Source organism: Python bivittatus, unplaced genomic scaffold (genome assembly GCF_059951505.1).
Source record: "Python bivittatus isolate LINGU-HERP-01145 unplaced genomic scaffold, Pbiv_v1 ctg000330_np1212, whole genome shotgun sequence".
Taxonomy (NCBI): domain Eukaryota; kingdom Metazoa; phylum Chordata; class Lepidosauria; order Squamata; family Pythonidae; genus Python; species Python bivittatus.
This window is the reverse complement of record NW_028277058.1, coordinates 5,671,743-5,684,693: the sequence shown is the minus strand read 5'-3', so window position 1 is coordinate 5,684,693 and position 12,951 is coordinate 5,671,743. Positions and strand designations below refer to the sequence as shown.

The 12,951-nt window shown below is 39.1% G+C and overlaps 2 protein-coding genes across 4 annotated transcripts in view; one reads left to right on the top strand and one right to left on the bottom strand.

Annotated features, from left to right (window-relative positions):
- The window catches only part of TUBGCP6 (tubulin gamma complex component 6), a 32,746-nt gene extending 30,094 nt beyond the window's left edge, over window positions 1-2,652 (top strand). For all 3 annotated transcript variants that reach the window (XM_088141656.1, XM_007441212.3, XM_007441213.3), the window contains exons 25-26: window positions 4-203; window positions 1,179-2,652. In XM_088141656.1, the coding sequence (XP_087997782.1) occupies window positions 4-203; window positions 1,179-1,270 (292 nt within the window). In that variant the 3' untranslated portion in view covers window positions 1,271-2,652. The remainder of the gene's footprint in view (window positions 1-3; window positions 204-1,178) is intronic.
- Window positions 2,653-3,845: 1,193 nt separating this feature from the next.
- On the bottom strand, window positions 3,846-12,951 carry SELENOO (selenoprotein O). Its single transcript, XM_015890436.3, has 9 exons — window positions 12,333-12,951; window positions 11,058-11,261; window positions 10,427-10,607; window positions 9,653-9,783; window positions 8,765-9,045; window positions 8,415-8,565; window positions 6,849-7,034; window positions 6,041-6,197; window positions 3,846-5,751 (listed from the first exon to the last, which is right to left on the bottom strand). Exons 1-9 carry the CDS (start codon window positions 12,887-12,889, stop codon window positions 5,545-5,547), a joined length of 2,055 nt encoding a protein of 684 aa, XP_015745922.2. The 5' UTR covers window positions 12,890-12,951; the 3' UTR covers window positions 3,846-5,544.

Genomic DNA, 12,951 nt, shown 5'->3' with positions numbered 1-12,951 from the left:
CAGGGGATTATTGACAGAAAAGGCAGCCCCTGTCATGAATATAATCCACAGCATCTTTAGCCTCATTTTAAAGTTCCGTAGCCAGTTAATCTCTCAGTCGTGGAATTTTGATAGCAGCAAACAAGTGGCTGTTCATCCCAACTTTGGATTAATGCAGCAGTCCTATAATACGTTCAAATATTACTCTCATTTTCTGTTCAACGGTAAGACTTGTGTAGTTTGTCTGAAATGTTAGTCTGGAAATCAAAAGGAAACTTATGTATTGCATAGTGGAGTAATTTTGTTTAAGATTATATTAAGGTCTATGTTAACTTAAGACTAGTTAAGATAATTTATTATCAGTTTTCTTAGAGCAAACCTTCAAGGAAACAATGACCTGTATTTAAGGTGAAGTGCGTGCATAGAAGACAAACCTGGATCTAGACTTGCACTTCATTTCCTGTTCAGTTAAAGCATCATTTAGTACTGAGTTGGTCAAACCTGCAAATGCCTCTGCCCTGCTTCTGCAGTCTGCAGTGTCCCATCCACCTTGCCCTGCTACCCAACTCCTCACTTTGCAACAGTTTGCATAAAGGAGGGCAAGAGGCAACAACAGTATTTCACTTTCCTCCACCCTGTTCACAGTTGTTTGGTTCCTTACTGTAAATATGCAGCAGGTTCACCCTGCCCCCTGCCCCAAATTAAGAACCTTCTTTATGGACAGCATGCACTTTTTCCTTGAGCCCCACTTCCATCCTCTTGTTCTGAGCCTTATGTCCAATCCTTGCCCTCTTTATTCAGAATCAAGTCCCACTGTAGTTGGTAGACCTTACAACCGTTATAAGCAAAATCTGCTGATTACTGCCATGTTTACCAATGCATTTGCTAGCATCTCCTTCATAGTAGACACCTAAAACTCATTTGCCAGAGCAGGATGCTGGACAAGGTTCTCTACAATTAAATGAAACTTTGCTGGGACAAATAATAGAGAGTGCAGGATTTGGTGTACATCATCCAGTTGATGCACACTATTGCAAGGATTCCAGGGGCTACTTTGCTTTTCCAGTAAGAACATTCAGAAGAGACTCAATAGCATCTCTCTTGCCACAAGCTGTTTCAGACAGACTGTGAAGATGCAGATTCAATTAATGGATTGATGGATTTTCTAAGCTTTCCTTTTTTCCCCCCTTTCCCTGCAGTAGTAACAAAGCTTGTCAACAGAGGGTACCAGCCTCACCTGGAAGATTTCTTATTGCGAATTAACTTTAATAACTATTACAAAGATAGTTGAACTTTGACAACAGACTAACTGCTCTGTGTATTACAAAGAACCCAGGTCATTTGAAAGCTGATAACCTCAGAAGCTTTGAAAAAAGATTTTCCACTGAAAATACTGATGGAGTGGAACCGACTCCACTGATACTGCAAGATACTCCATTTTCCCCACATAGCATACTGTCTTCTCAGTTCAGGGAAGCATGTTTCCCATGTTGGTGTGATGATCAAAGTGTGCATTGATGTAAATTTGTTAATGTGTAAATTCTTCCTTTAGCATTGTGAAAGTTTCTCATGTAAATGTGTAATAAAGAGCATAGCAAAAGCGTATTATTTTGTAATGGATATGCAGATGTTCAGAGTAAAAAAAATTGAATTCCTGACAGTTACCTCTTTGTGGATAGATTTAATAATTATACGTATGCAAAAATCCAGAATCTGTTTATTTAACTATGCTGTAATGGCCTATAACTGTAGATGCTGTGAAGATTTTTATAGATTTAATTATTAATTCCCCAGTACAGCTCCTATGCCTCTCACATTTCCCTTGGTGTTCACATAGTACTGTTTATTATTTTTTAATTACCCTCAAGGCACACCAGAGGACCATCTAGTGTCACTGGGAATTGGGCGGTATATAAATTTTACTATTATTATTGTTTTGGAATGGGAGGGAGGGAGGAAGGAAGGAAGGAGGGAAATGAGAGATTGTGGGGTAGTGCTGGATAAGAAAGTTGACTAGCACATTACCAAAGCTTTTAAGTGTATCTTCTGTGAAGTGATTATTCTGTTGTGCTTTGTAGGCTCACATATGTAGATTCAGTCTGTGTTGCATTGAGATTCTTTGCAAACTCACTTTGTGCTCATAACAGGACATAAATTTCTGAATGTGTTCATGGACACCAAGAAGGTGGAACTGCTTGTCTTCAAGTGAAGTCAAAAGTATCTCAGTTCCCAGGACTACACTCTAAAAAACCTCCCAAATCCTGTGTTAACATAATGCACAGTCCGTAGCAATAAAATCTTTACTTTTATGAATGTGTGCAATTAATGCAATGTGTCAGCAAGAATAAACTGGGAACTGAATCCCTGTTCCCTACTAAACATAATCAAGCAAACTTTTTTGTGAGTCAGAGATTTGGAGTTAGTAGTGAATAACTAACATATAGTATTATCTATTTTATGTAGGTGAGTACTGGACTGTTACTGTTTATTTTAGCACTAAATTACCAGCCAAAAATCCCTCAAGCTAACATAAGTTTATGTACTTTAGCCATCTGTTTAATATATTAGAGTACACTAAATCTGATTTTTCCTTGTTTTCAGTGTACATGATGCTTGGAATAGCAACTTCTAATAAATTATGCATATAGAATTGTAATGACAGTGTTCTGGTCTAATTGAGTCAGTGTTAAATAATGGAGTGGCATATGCAGTTTGAAAGGATTGAGAAAGTAAACAAATTTAGAAATCCAATTATACGTTCCTCAAAGCATTTTTATATTATTACAATCATAATTTATAAACTTTGGATCTAAGGCTTAGATTAATAGAGTAAAATGCATTGTGCAAAATCTAATGGAGGTCACATAGATTGCAAGTGGCATTTCAGCTCTTCTGAGATTATCCCATTTTTGGTTGGTGTTCATCTGATTGAACAAATTATAGTTATGTAGCAGTAGACCATGACAGTGTTTCTAGTAACAAATTATTTGGGTGGAGGATCAGCTTGGCAACATGAATTTGCATTATTGCCCAGGATGAAAATGGACAGATAGAAAGTGCAATCTCAGGAAATAGCAACATTTGGCTGACCTTGAAACTAAGCAGAGTTAGGCCTGATTAATATTTGGATGAGAGATCTCCATGGAATTTCAGGTCTACAGACCAGAATGGAAAGTCAAAAGCTAAAACAAAACCAGAAGAAAGCAATGATAAATCACTTCTGTACTGTTGCCAAGAGGCTGCATGGATGTGTTGGTGAAGCCACCAGAAGTTGAGTTTGACTGCACAACCCTGATAAATTTGAAATTTTACACAATATTATGGGAATATTTAAGAAATAATCAAAAAGAGAAAATAGTCAATAGAAAGCCATTATAGTACTACAGTGGCTTTTTTCTAAACTAGACATTCTTCCCTTTTCAATCTTTCTCATCTTTTTCTCTCTTTTATGGTGTAATGCTTGGGTAGATAAGGGAAGGTGAGGAGTTACTGATGATGCTCTACATGGCAGTTTTTCAACCTCAGCAACTTTTAAGATGTGTGGATTGCACCTCCCAGAATTCCCAGTCCTGCCCAGAGCAGTGCAGCCCCAATGACCAATCTCCTAACAGGTTTCCCAAATCATGTTCTGCATTATCATTCTAACTCTGCTGCATTTACACAAGTAGTCTTCAAAGAGTGTGCAGTCTAACAGCAACCCCTTCTCTTTGGGAAATAAGATGAATTCCATCCATTCAGGCCTCTCAACATAGGATCAATTTACTACAGTGCCATTCCAAAAACTAGAAAATTGTTGCACGTAATAATTTCAAACATTTCATCTCCTGATTTCCTTACCATAAAAAATAGACAATCTTTGCTATAAACATGATCAAATTCATTTATTTTCAATTAATATAGATCATGGTGATAGCTTTCAGATTTTATGCACTATGATGAAACCAACACCACTCATTTAAAAGTGCAATACTTAAAGCAAAGTAAAAACATTCACATGATGCATTTTTATTGCCAAAAAATTGAAACCCAAACCCAATAAAATTACTTGACTAATTTCATCCACATCTTTTGTTCTATTATGTTTTATTCAAACAAGTACCGAAAACAATTAAAGCCATAAAATAAAACCTTCTAATAGTACAACTTAATGGAAAAGAATAGTCCAGATTGTTATTTTTCAGAATTTCTTTTCTATCTACTATTTGTCAACTTCTCATCAATATAATCAAGGAATTCATTATTAAGGCAGAAAAAACACATCTCCTTCGAGATACATCACAGCTCTAATCAATAAAAACATGACAAAATGTCCTCTAACTGCAGCCATTGCCACTCACCCACTGAGACACTTATTGTAGTGGTATTCTTCAATAAGAAAAGATATGTTTTCATCCAGTTACTTTGCTGAACAATCTTCAGCTAAAATATACGCTGAATGCTATGGTCAAATGTAATTAAAATATAATTGGGCAATAACCCCAAATAGCAAAAAGTGGAAAAACGGAAGACTCTCCTGAGGTAGCAAATTTGGAACACAAAAAATACACGACCTATACAAAGTGCAACACTGGAATGCGGAAGGCTTGTTTAAAATCAGCAATTTATATTTTCACCTACTACAGTAATGTAGCTTAAAGGTGCCACTCTGAGGCTATATACCTTTAGTCAGGGGGCTAATGAATCACCCCTTGAGGACCAGAGTAGCAAAGTTAAATTCAGTTTGTTCATCTATCCAACAAGTAACTGGTGCCATTAACTTTGAAAATCTATTTTTGGGGGAATAAGGTGTTATGTATTCTTCATTCAGTGAAAGGAACTGCATGCAGAGACCCAGAAAACAGGATGCAGCCCTGAACCAAAAGCAAAGAAGAATTTGCTGTATGCGTCCTAATCCACAGGAGATATAGTGATTCAGGTTTCTGGATGCACATCCATGTGTATGTAGATTATCCTCATCCATATGTGATGGAGTTGTTGAAACTATTTGCCTGAATTGCACTTGCTTTTTTACAGTGCACAGTATTGCTATTTCCCTAAAGCCCAGTGATAATTTTTCAACAATCATGATTGAGTCACAAAGGTTCACAATACATGAACAACCCACTTAAGTGGAACACAGCTTCAAAATAAAAGTAATAGCGCGCTTAACCTCGCCCCCCAATGAGACGGAATCAAAATACCCCTGCATAAGTAAAAATTAAAAACACAGCTCTGAAGTACTAGTAGCTCATTCTCAGACAAAAATACACCCAGCGTCTGGTTTCATATTTTTGTCTTCACAAACACAGATTTCATTTGGATGTTCGCCGGCCAGTATGCATAAAAAATATAATAGCGCTTCATGCTCAAGAGAGAAGATAAACTTTCATCTGCTTGGTCTCCCAGCACATGAAGCGGGTGCCCAGACAATTGATTGTCACATCTGATAAAAGAAACGTGGCTCAGATGAGACAGGAAAACATCCAAACGGTCTGTTTCAGACCTAACAGCACTTCTGTTGCGCCTTGCTGCCTTTCCACCCCTGAGAGCTTTGCAATCTCTTTGTGGAAAACTCTAGCAAGGCAGTTACGAAGATCATGTCACGCAGAGCTCAGAAGCCCAAAGTGGAGGCTTACTGCTGTATGGAATTCTCTCCTGGGTTCCTGAGCTGCATGTAGCAACAGCTGCCGCCGCCGCCGTCACACCTTCTTCCTCATCCCTATCCTCAGATACCTCCCCGAAGCCTTCTGAATCTTCGTATGGCCTTTCTAGGAGTTTCAAGACTTTTCTCACCTGTAGAGAAAAGAAAGGATACCAGACAGCAACCCAGGAACGTTCTTAATAGCGCCCTTTGGATGTGGGGCCACCCCCTGCACATCTCACACGAATTTGGCTGATTGGTTTTATTGCTTTTGGCAGCAAATCTGGAATGATTTTTCTTGATCCTGGACTTTGAGTGATATGGATTACTGGTTGTTCAATTTTATTGTTGTTTGCTTATAAGTTTTAGTATGCCACTCAGAATCCCTGCTATGAGATGGGTGGGCAAAGAAACATATAAATATGGAAAAAAACTGTTTACCTCTAGGAAGTCACCATTTTCTGCTGCTTCAATAGCATTTTGAGCAATATAGTTTCTCAGGATATACTTGGGATTGTTGGCATTCATAATTTTCAGACGCTCATCATTCCAGGTGTCAATATTACTAATGTGCTCCATTTCTTTTTCTAGCCTAACTCTGAAAGCACATAAAAGCAAGTGCCCAGATCAACACATCTGAAATGATTCCTTTAAAAGGGACTGTTAAAAAAATGACCTTAATTTGAATATATTCTAAAAGTATGTAATACAAGATAAATCTCATAGTGCTTAGCTAAATATGTAATATTAACAAATGAAAAACAAGAAATTATGGAATAGTGTTAGATATGTTGATGAAGATTCTCAGTTATCCAGGTGGAATTGTCTGGAGGTTGAGTCATGGCAACTGGACTTCTTTTCTTTTGGTTTGATACGTTTCGCTGCTTGTCCAAGCAGCTTCTTCAGTCTAGAAAGTTGGGGGGGGGGGAATCTCCTACTGTCCCTTCAATGAGCCCATCATGTTAGTGAGGAATGCAGCCATCCTGGTAGCCATTTATGAGGTCCCACTAACCAACTTTCTAGACTACAGAAGCTGCTTGGACAAGCAGTGAAACGTATCAAACCAAAAGAAAAGAAGTCCAGTTGCCATGACTCAACCTCCAGATAATAGTATCAGACACAAACATTTATCTGCATTTCACAGGGCAAAGATGGAATTGGTATTAGGTAATTTCTAAACATATTTCAACAAAAGAAAAAAAAACCTCCACTAATATTACTAAAGCAAAGAGAATGTAATTAACCTCACCTGTAATTCTGCAGCCAGTTTTTCCAGTTTCTTTTATTTCTACTGACTAAATCAGATGCTGTTAACTGCTGCAGTTTAGAGAACTGTTCTATTCGTTCCAATTCCTTATTGATATTGGACTTTGTTCCAATTAAAGCAAAGAGTTGTGGGTTAGACTGTGCTAACATCAGCATCATGGAAAGTTGTCTAGAAAAAGAAAAGGGGGAAACAGAAAAAATAAATACTATCAGTTTCATATGATAACCTATCATCAGGCATTATACTGGTCAAGACTGCTTTTTTATTCTTCTAAAACAGTGTTTCTCAAACTTGGCAACTTTAAGACATGTGGACTTCAACTCCCAGAATTCTCCAGCCAGCATGGAGATACTGTGGAGGACATCTCTGAATTAGCTGCCCAATTCATCTTTCTCCTTCTCCTTCTGTCTTTCACTTACACTAATTTGCCAAGTTTGAGAAACATTGTCTAAAGGCATGTTTACATAAAAGTGGGCAGACTTATCTTTTCATGTTTTATCTGTGCTTTCAGCTCTGCAACATGACAGGCTGTATCATTTCCGTCTCTTCCCCCAAATGCAAATGCAAAAGGGCAGTTTTCACCAAGAATGGAACTACAAAGCAGGTTTTGCTTGCTTTCCTTGTATTAGTTATTCCACCCTATTCCCTTCTCCCCTTGAGCCACATGTATATTCCAGCCAGAAAGGGGGGGGGGGGATTTTATTAAATTTAGAGGCTTCCTGCTTTCCAGTGACTCTGATGGCTTGCACTTTAAAAATTAAGAACAATTACAATTGAGAAAAAAGTCATATATGTCCAGAAAAAGTATGCAGAACACATCAAAGGAGAACTGGTCAAGTTCAGCAACCACCTTGCTCCAAGGTCTAGAAGAACCACCAGCTTTTCAAAAACTTCCAGAATACCATTAGAAGGGAGCTGTATGGATCTTTGGGGAGATACTGTTCCAGAGGACATCTCTGAATTAGTTGCCCAATTCATCTTTTTCTTTTCCCTTCTCCTTTCCTCTGTCTTTCACTTACACTAATTTCTTAATCCTGATATGCATAACAAAAAGTGGAGACCTTGCGGGGGGGGGCACTCCATCACATCCCTGTACATACTTATGAAAGAGCATGTCCTATTATAAATTTGTAATTGTATAATATTTTATAATTTATAATATTATAAATGTGTAATTTTTAGGCTCAAGGATGCTTGGAGTTAAAATGATACGTTGAGACTTATTACTGTAAGATGGGTGGTTAGTAGGCAAACTCTAATGTCTGCTCATTTCAACTCACAATGGCTTCTAGCAGGTAATAGCTTAAAATCTCCAGCTGAATTGATATATAGAAGAAAATGTTATTTCAGTCCCCTGGCCAGAACTATAAGAACATTGTAACAGCAATGCTGATCTTTAGCAGTCAACCTTCATGTTTATCTATTCCACAGCTATATTTTTATATAGATAAAATTTGATTTGTCAACAATTATTAAATTAGTCTTCATTCCCAGAAATACAGACACAGCATCAATGCTCTCACAGCGCTGTCTCATAGCTCAATATACCTGGGATCCATCTGAGGCTTGTAAGCAACTTTCAGTTCCTCCAAAGATGCACACTGCTTTGAAATCTGATCTAGAAACTCTTCTAGCTTTAAAGGATCAGAATCCACAAGGAAAGAGTTTAGCAAGCGGAAAGTATTTGTAAAATCTGCACCTGCAGAACAGATTAAACAAGAATGTTAAGTTCAGCCATATAAGAGAGCCTCAGCTTTTTATTTCAACTTTCTATAATTGAGTTCCAAGTGTTTTTAGAATTGTAATATTTTTAACGTATCAAAATTATCCAGATGTACGTGACCAAATGGATGATTTTGTTTTTTAGTATTCTGAATATGAATATAATGCATACTAACCCGTGATGTGCATAGTCTCCAAAAGGTCGAGGATCAGCTTATTATCATCATCTAGCTGGAGTTGGATTAAACCTAGTTTCCTTCTCATGATTTGCAAATAATGCTTCTCAAATTCTGCATCGTATTCCTCCTCCAGAATGGGTATGCTCATTTCCAGTGGAAGTTCTGGGACTAAGGCTTCAGCAAATTTGGTTAGATTCCACTTACAAATCTCTGGTTGCTTATTATAAGCATATCGTCCTGTGTTATCAGATCCATTGCAAATATGTTCAGGATCATATCTATAAAAGATATAAAATGATACAGGACAATATTTAACTGATATGGATAAATTCCATAATATCATTAAATACTGCAGGAAGCACTCGGATTATATAAAGATTGTATGCATCGCTTTCCAAGATTAGTTAATCAAATATAAGACAGGTACAAAACACAAAGTTGCAAATGACAGGTACAGATGGAAGAAATTTCAGAGTATTAAAATTATCATTACATTCATTTTATCACTTTATCATCATATTAATCTAGATAGCATTATTATCCAAAGCAACAACTTTGACAGATACTTATATGACATTCAGTCTATGGTCTACTAGTTAGAGACAGGATCTTTTTATAGTCAGGCTCTTCATCTTGTAGGAGGTTGTCTGAGTGGGATTTCTATATACAGAATTAATCACTTTGGACTGACTCCACAAATACTTAAATAAACATACTGCATGGCAAGAATACAATTTATCTTAAATAATAATTCAACATGCTTCAGTTTCTTCCACTATGTCCACTAAAGATTACTATTAAAAAAAATTCTGGAAAGAAATTACTGACCAAAATTGCACTATGAAGATAGCATTGATACATTTTATGTACCTGAGCTACACTAACCTGTCCATAAATCCAAAAGGTCCATAGTCAATTGTAAGTCCAAGTATACTCATATTATCTGTGTTGAGCACACCATGACAAAATCCAACACACTGCCATTCAGCAACCATCCTGGCCGTCCGTCTTGATACCTTAAAATATACACCAATTAGTTTTCAAGTTCTTTTAATCTATGAATTGTATTTTAGAAGAGCTGTGTTGATAATAACATGGTAAACACATGTGCATATTGAGCATTTTCTATTCTAGTATTCATAGGGTTTTAGATTTCAGTATCTAATAGACCTTTTAATTTCGGAAGATACCCTGCATATCAGAGAAGAAATTGGTGCAGTGGGATCGTAATTTTTCCTGTGTACGGATATTTAATTTCACTGGGACATAAATAATGTTTTGTTCGTTTTGCAGGTCAACAACCTTCAAAAGTACTTTCCAAAATCTGAAATTATACAATTAGCATAAGATAGACTTGAAATGAAATGTGACTCTCAGGAATGTTCTGTAAAAAAAGAAAATAAACTGAAATCTTTATAAAATAACGCAATACCTAAATTTAGAGATTGAGAGATGGCACACTGCTATTTAAACAAGTTTGTGAACAGGAATCTTCCTTTCAAATTCCTACTCAGTGATAAAGAACAACTAAGAGGAATTAGCCTAAATTAACTATGGTGCTAATAACTGTATACTAATAAGCCACTCTGAATGCCTTTGAAGGAAAAGTGCAGATTAACTTAGTGAATGCTTTAAATTGTCAGATAGTTCTCATCTTACCTCTCGAAAGAAAGCAACATTCCTCTGAATATTATTGTCTGGGTGTGTTTGTAGAATCTCTGGATAGAAAGTGCTGATCACATAATCAAGCATTTGTATTCTAATATCATTTCTATCAACACTGGGACCTTTACGTCCTGTATATTCATCAGCAGGTTTAAAAATTTCAAATGATCCAAACCTGTTTAAAATAAGGGATTGTCAATTACTCGCATCCATTCACAGGTTATTTAGTTATTTCAGTAAGGTTTCTTTCTCTGTAACTATTTTTTTAAAATATATTTAAGTATAAAATGAAAATAAACTGTTTTCTGATATAATAATAATAATTTCTAAATCAATTGCACATATAAAGAGATAGCTAAATAATGATTCAGAAATGAAACCAGTCATTGGGTTACAAAAAACAAACAAAAAAAGCATCTTCCACATATTAGACTAACAAAGAAAAACTAGTTATCCCAGCTTTGTGATCCCAGAAAACAATGAAACTGAACATTTACAATTTATCATGACAGTATGCAAAAATCTTGTGTACCTGATTAACTGCTATCCTAATAGCAATTTTTCCATATCACATTCAGTTATATAGAACACCAAGCTTAATATTATATCCAACCACAACAATTACCTAATAAACGTTGGTGCTATTCTTAGTACAACTGTACACTTCTCTTTTTTGGGATTCCCATCATAAAATATATCCCGAATCACTTCTGAATCCGATGTTACACATGTCCCTGCTCTGGTTGTTGGTATTCCTAGATGAAACATAGCTTCACTGCAAAGGAATTCTCTTATGCTTGATCGTAGAACTTTACGACCATCCGCTTGTCTGAAAATAATAATAAAAAAATTGTATATATATAATATAACCTCAAAACTGAATGTAGCAGACAGGGCGAGAAATCATCTTACATATTAAAGAATTTTGTATGGCTCATGTCGCCAAACTGAATTTGTTACTTTAAGTATTTTCAGCTCAAGTATTTCCAACCTAATAAGCATGAATGTATGGCTTTAGTAATCCCCGTTTGAAACAGTAGTAGTGTACAACTGTAGAATGATCATTTCTGACATTCTTTTAGGAACACGAAAATAGACAATGAGTGCTAACAGACAGCACGTCTGGTGTAGTGGTTAAAAGCACCAAGCCAGAAACCAGAAGACCATGAGTTCTAGTTATGCCTTCAGCACAAAGCCAGCTTGAGTAATCTTGGGCCAGTCCCTCTCTCTCAGCCCTGGGAAGGAGGCAATGGCAACCCACTTCCAAAATCTTGCCAAGAAAACTGCAGGGACTTCTCCAGGCGGTTGCCAGGAGTCAGTGCTGACTCAAAAGCACCAAAAGGGAGGCGGGGGGGGGGGGGAAGAGTAGAAGTGACAAATACAAATGCATGCAAACCAGACCTTGCTAGAAAAAGAATACGTGTAGTGGAGATCCCAAACCAGTCAGGGAAGTGAGAACAAATCAAGGAGTGAAAAGAGACCTTAGGGCCACTAAGTCCGACTTCTTTTTGTTCAAGAATCTAAATTAAAGCATCCCTGACAGATAACTGCGTCAGCCCGTAATTAGCTTCCACGCCTATTTATTTGGAGTAGTTCAGTAGAGGTGACTGCACATGGCAAAGGTCCTGGCAGAGAAAAGGAACCAAGCCCTCTACAGCAGGGTTCCTCAACTGGGGCGACTTGAAGACGTGTGGACTTCAACCCCCAGCATGGCTGGCTGGGGAATTCTGGGAGTTGAAGTCCACACGTCTTCAAGTCGCCCCGGTTGAGGAACCCTGCTCTGCAGAATCACACAGCTGGAAGGGGCCTCCGAGGCCGCCCAGCCAACCCCGCGCGTGCGTGCTGCAGGGGCCGCTGCGTCTCACGAAACCCAAGGAGCTGATCCCTCTCCCGTGCTTACCGGGAGAAAGGGGTGAGTCCGGCGCCCTTGAGCTGGATCTCCCAGCGCTCCCCTCGCGGGTTCAACACCTCCCCCAGGTAAATGGCCGCGCCGTCGCCAAGCTGCCCCGCAAAGCTGCCGAACTGGTGGCCGCAGTAGCAGTGGGCGGCCGGCTCCGCTCCCGGCGGCGGCTGGTTCCCGCTGAAGCAGAGCGCGGCCTCCGATTCCTCCTCCGGCGTCCGCGGCTCCTTCAGGCCCAGCAGAGCCAGCGCCGGCGCGGAGACGGCCACCAGCCGCGGGGACTCCACTGGCGTGGGCCGCACCCGCGAGAAACAGGCGCCCGACACGGGCCGAGGGACGTTCTCCTCACTCGGATCCAGCGGCAGAGCCCGCAGAGCCCGGTTATCGAACCGCAGAGCGCCCAGCCACCGCGGGGCCGGGGCTGAGGAGGACGCGGCGGCAGCGGCGGCGGCCTCCATGCTGACGAGGGGACGCGCGTCCGAGGCGGCCGCGAACCAGCTGGGCAACGACCCCCAGCGACCGAAGTGGCGACAGTTACCGCGCACAGCGGCGGCCATCCACCGTCCCTGCCCTCTCGGCCGCCGTCCCGACAGATCGCCTGTCACCGCTCTTAGTCCCG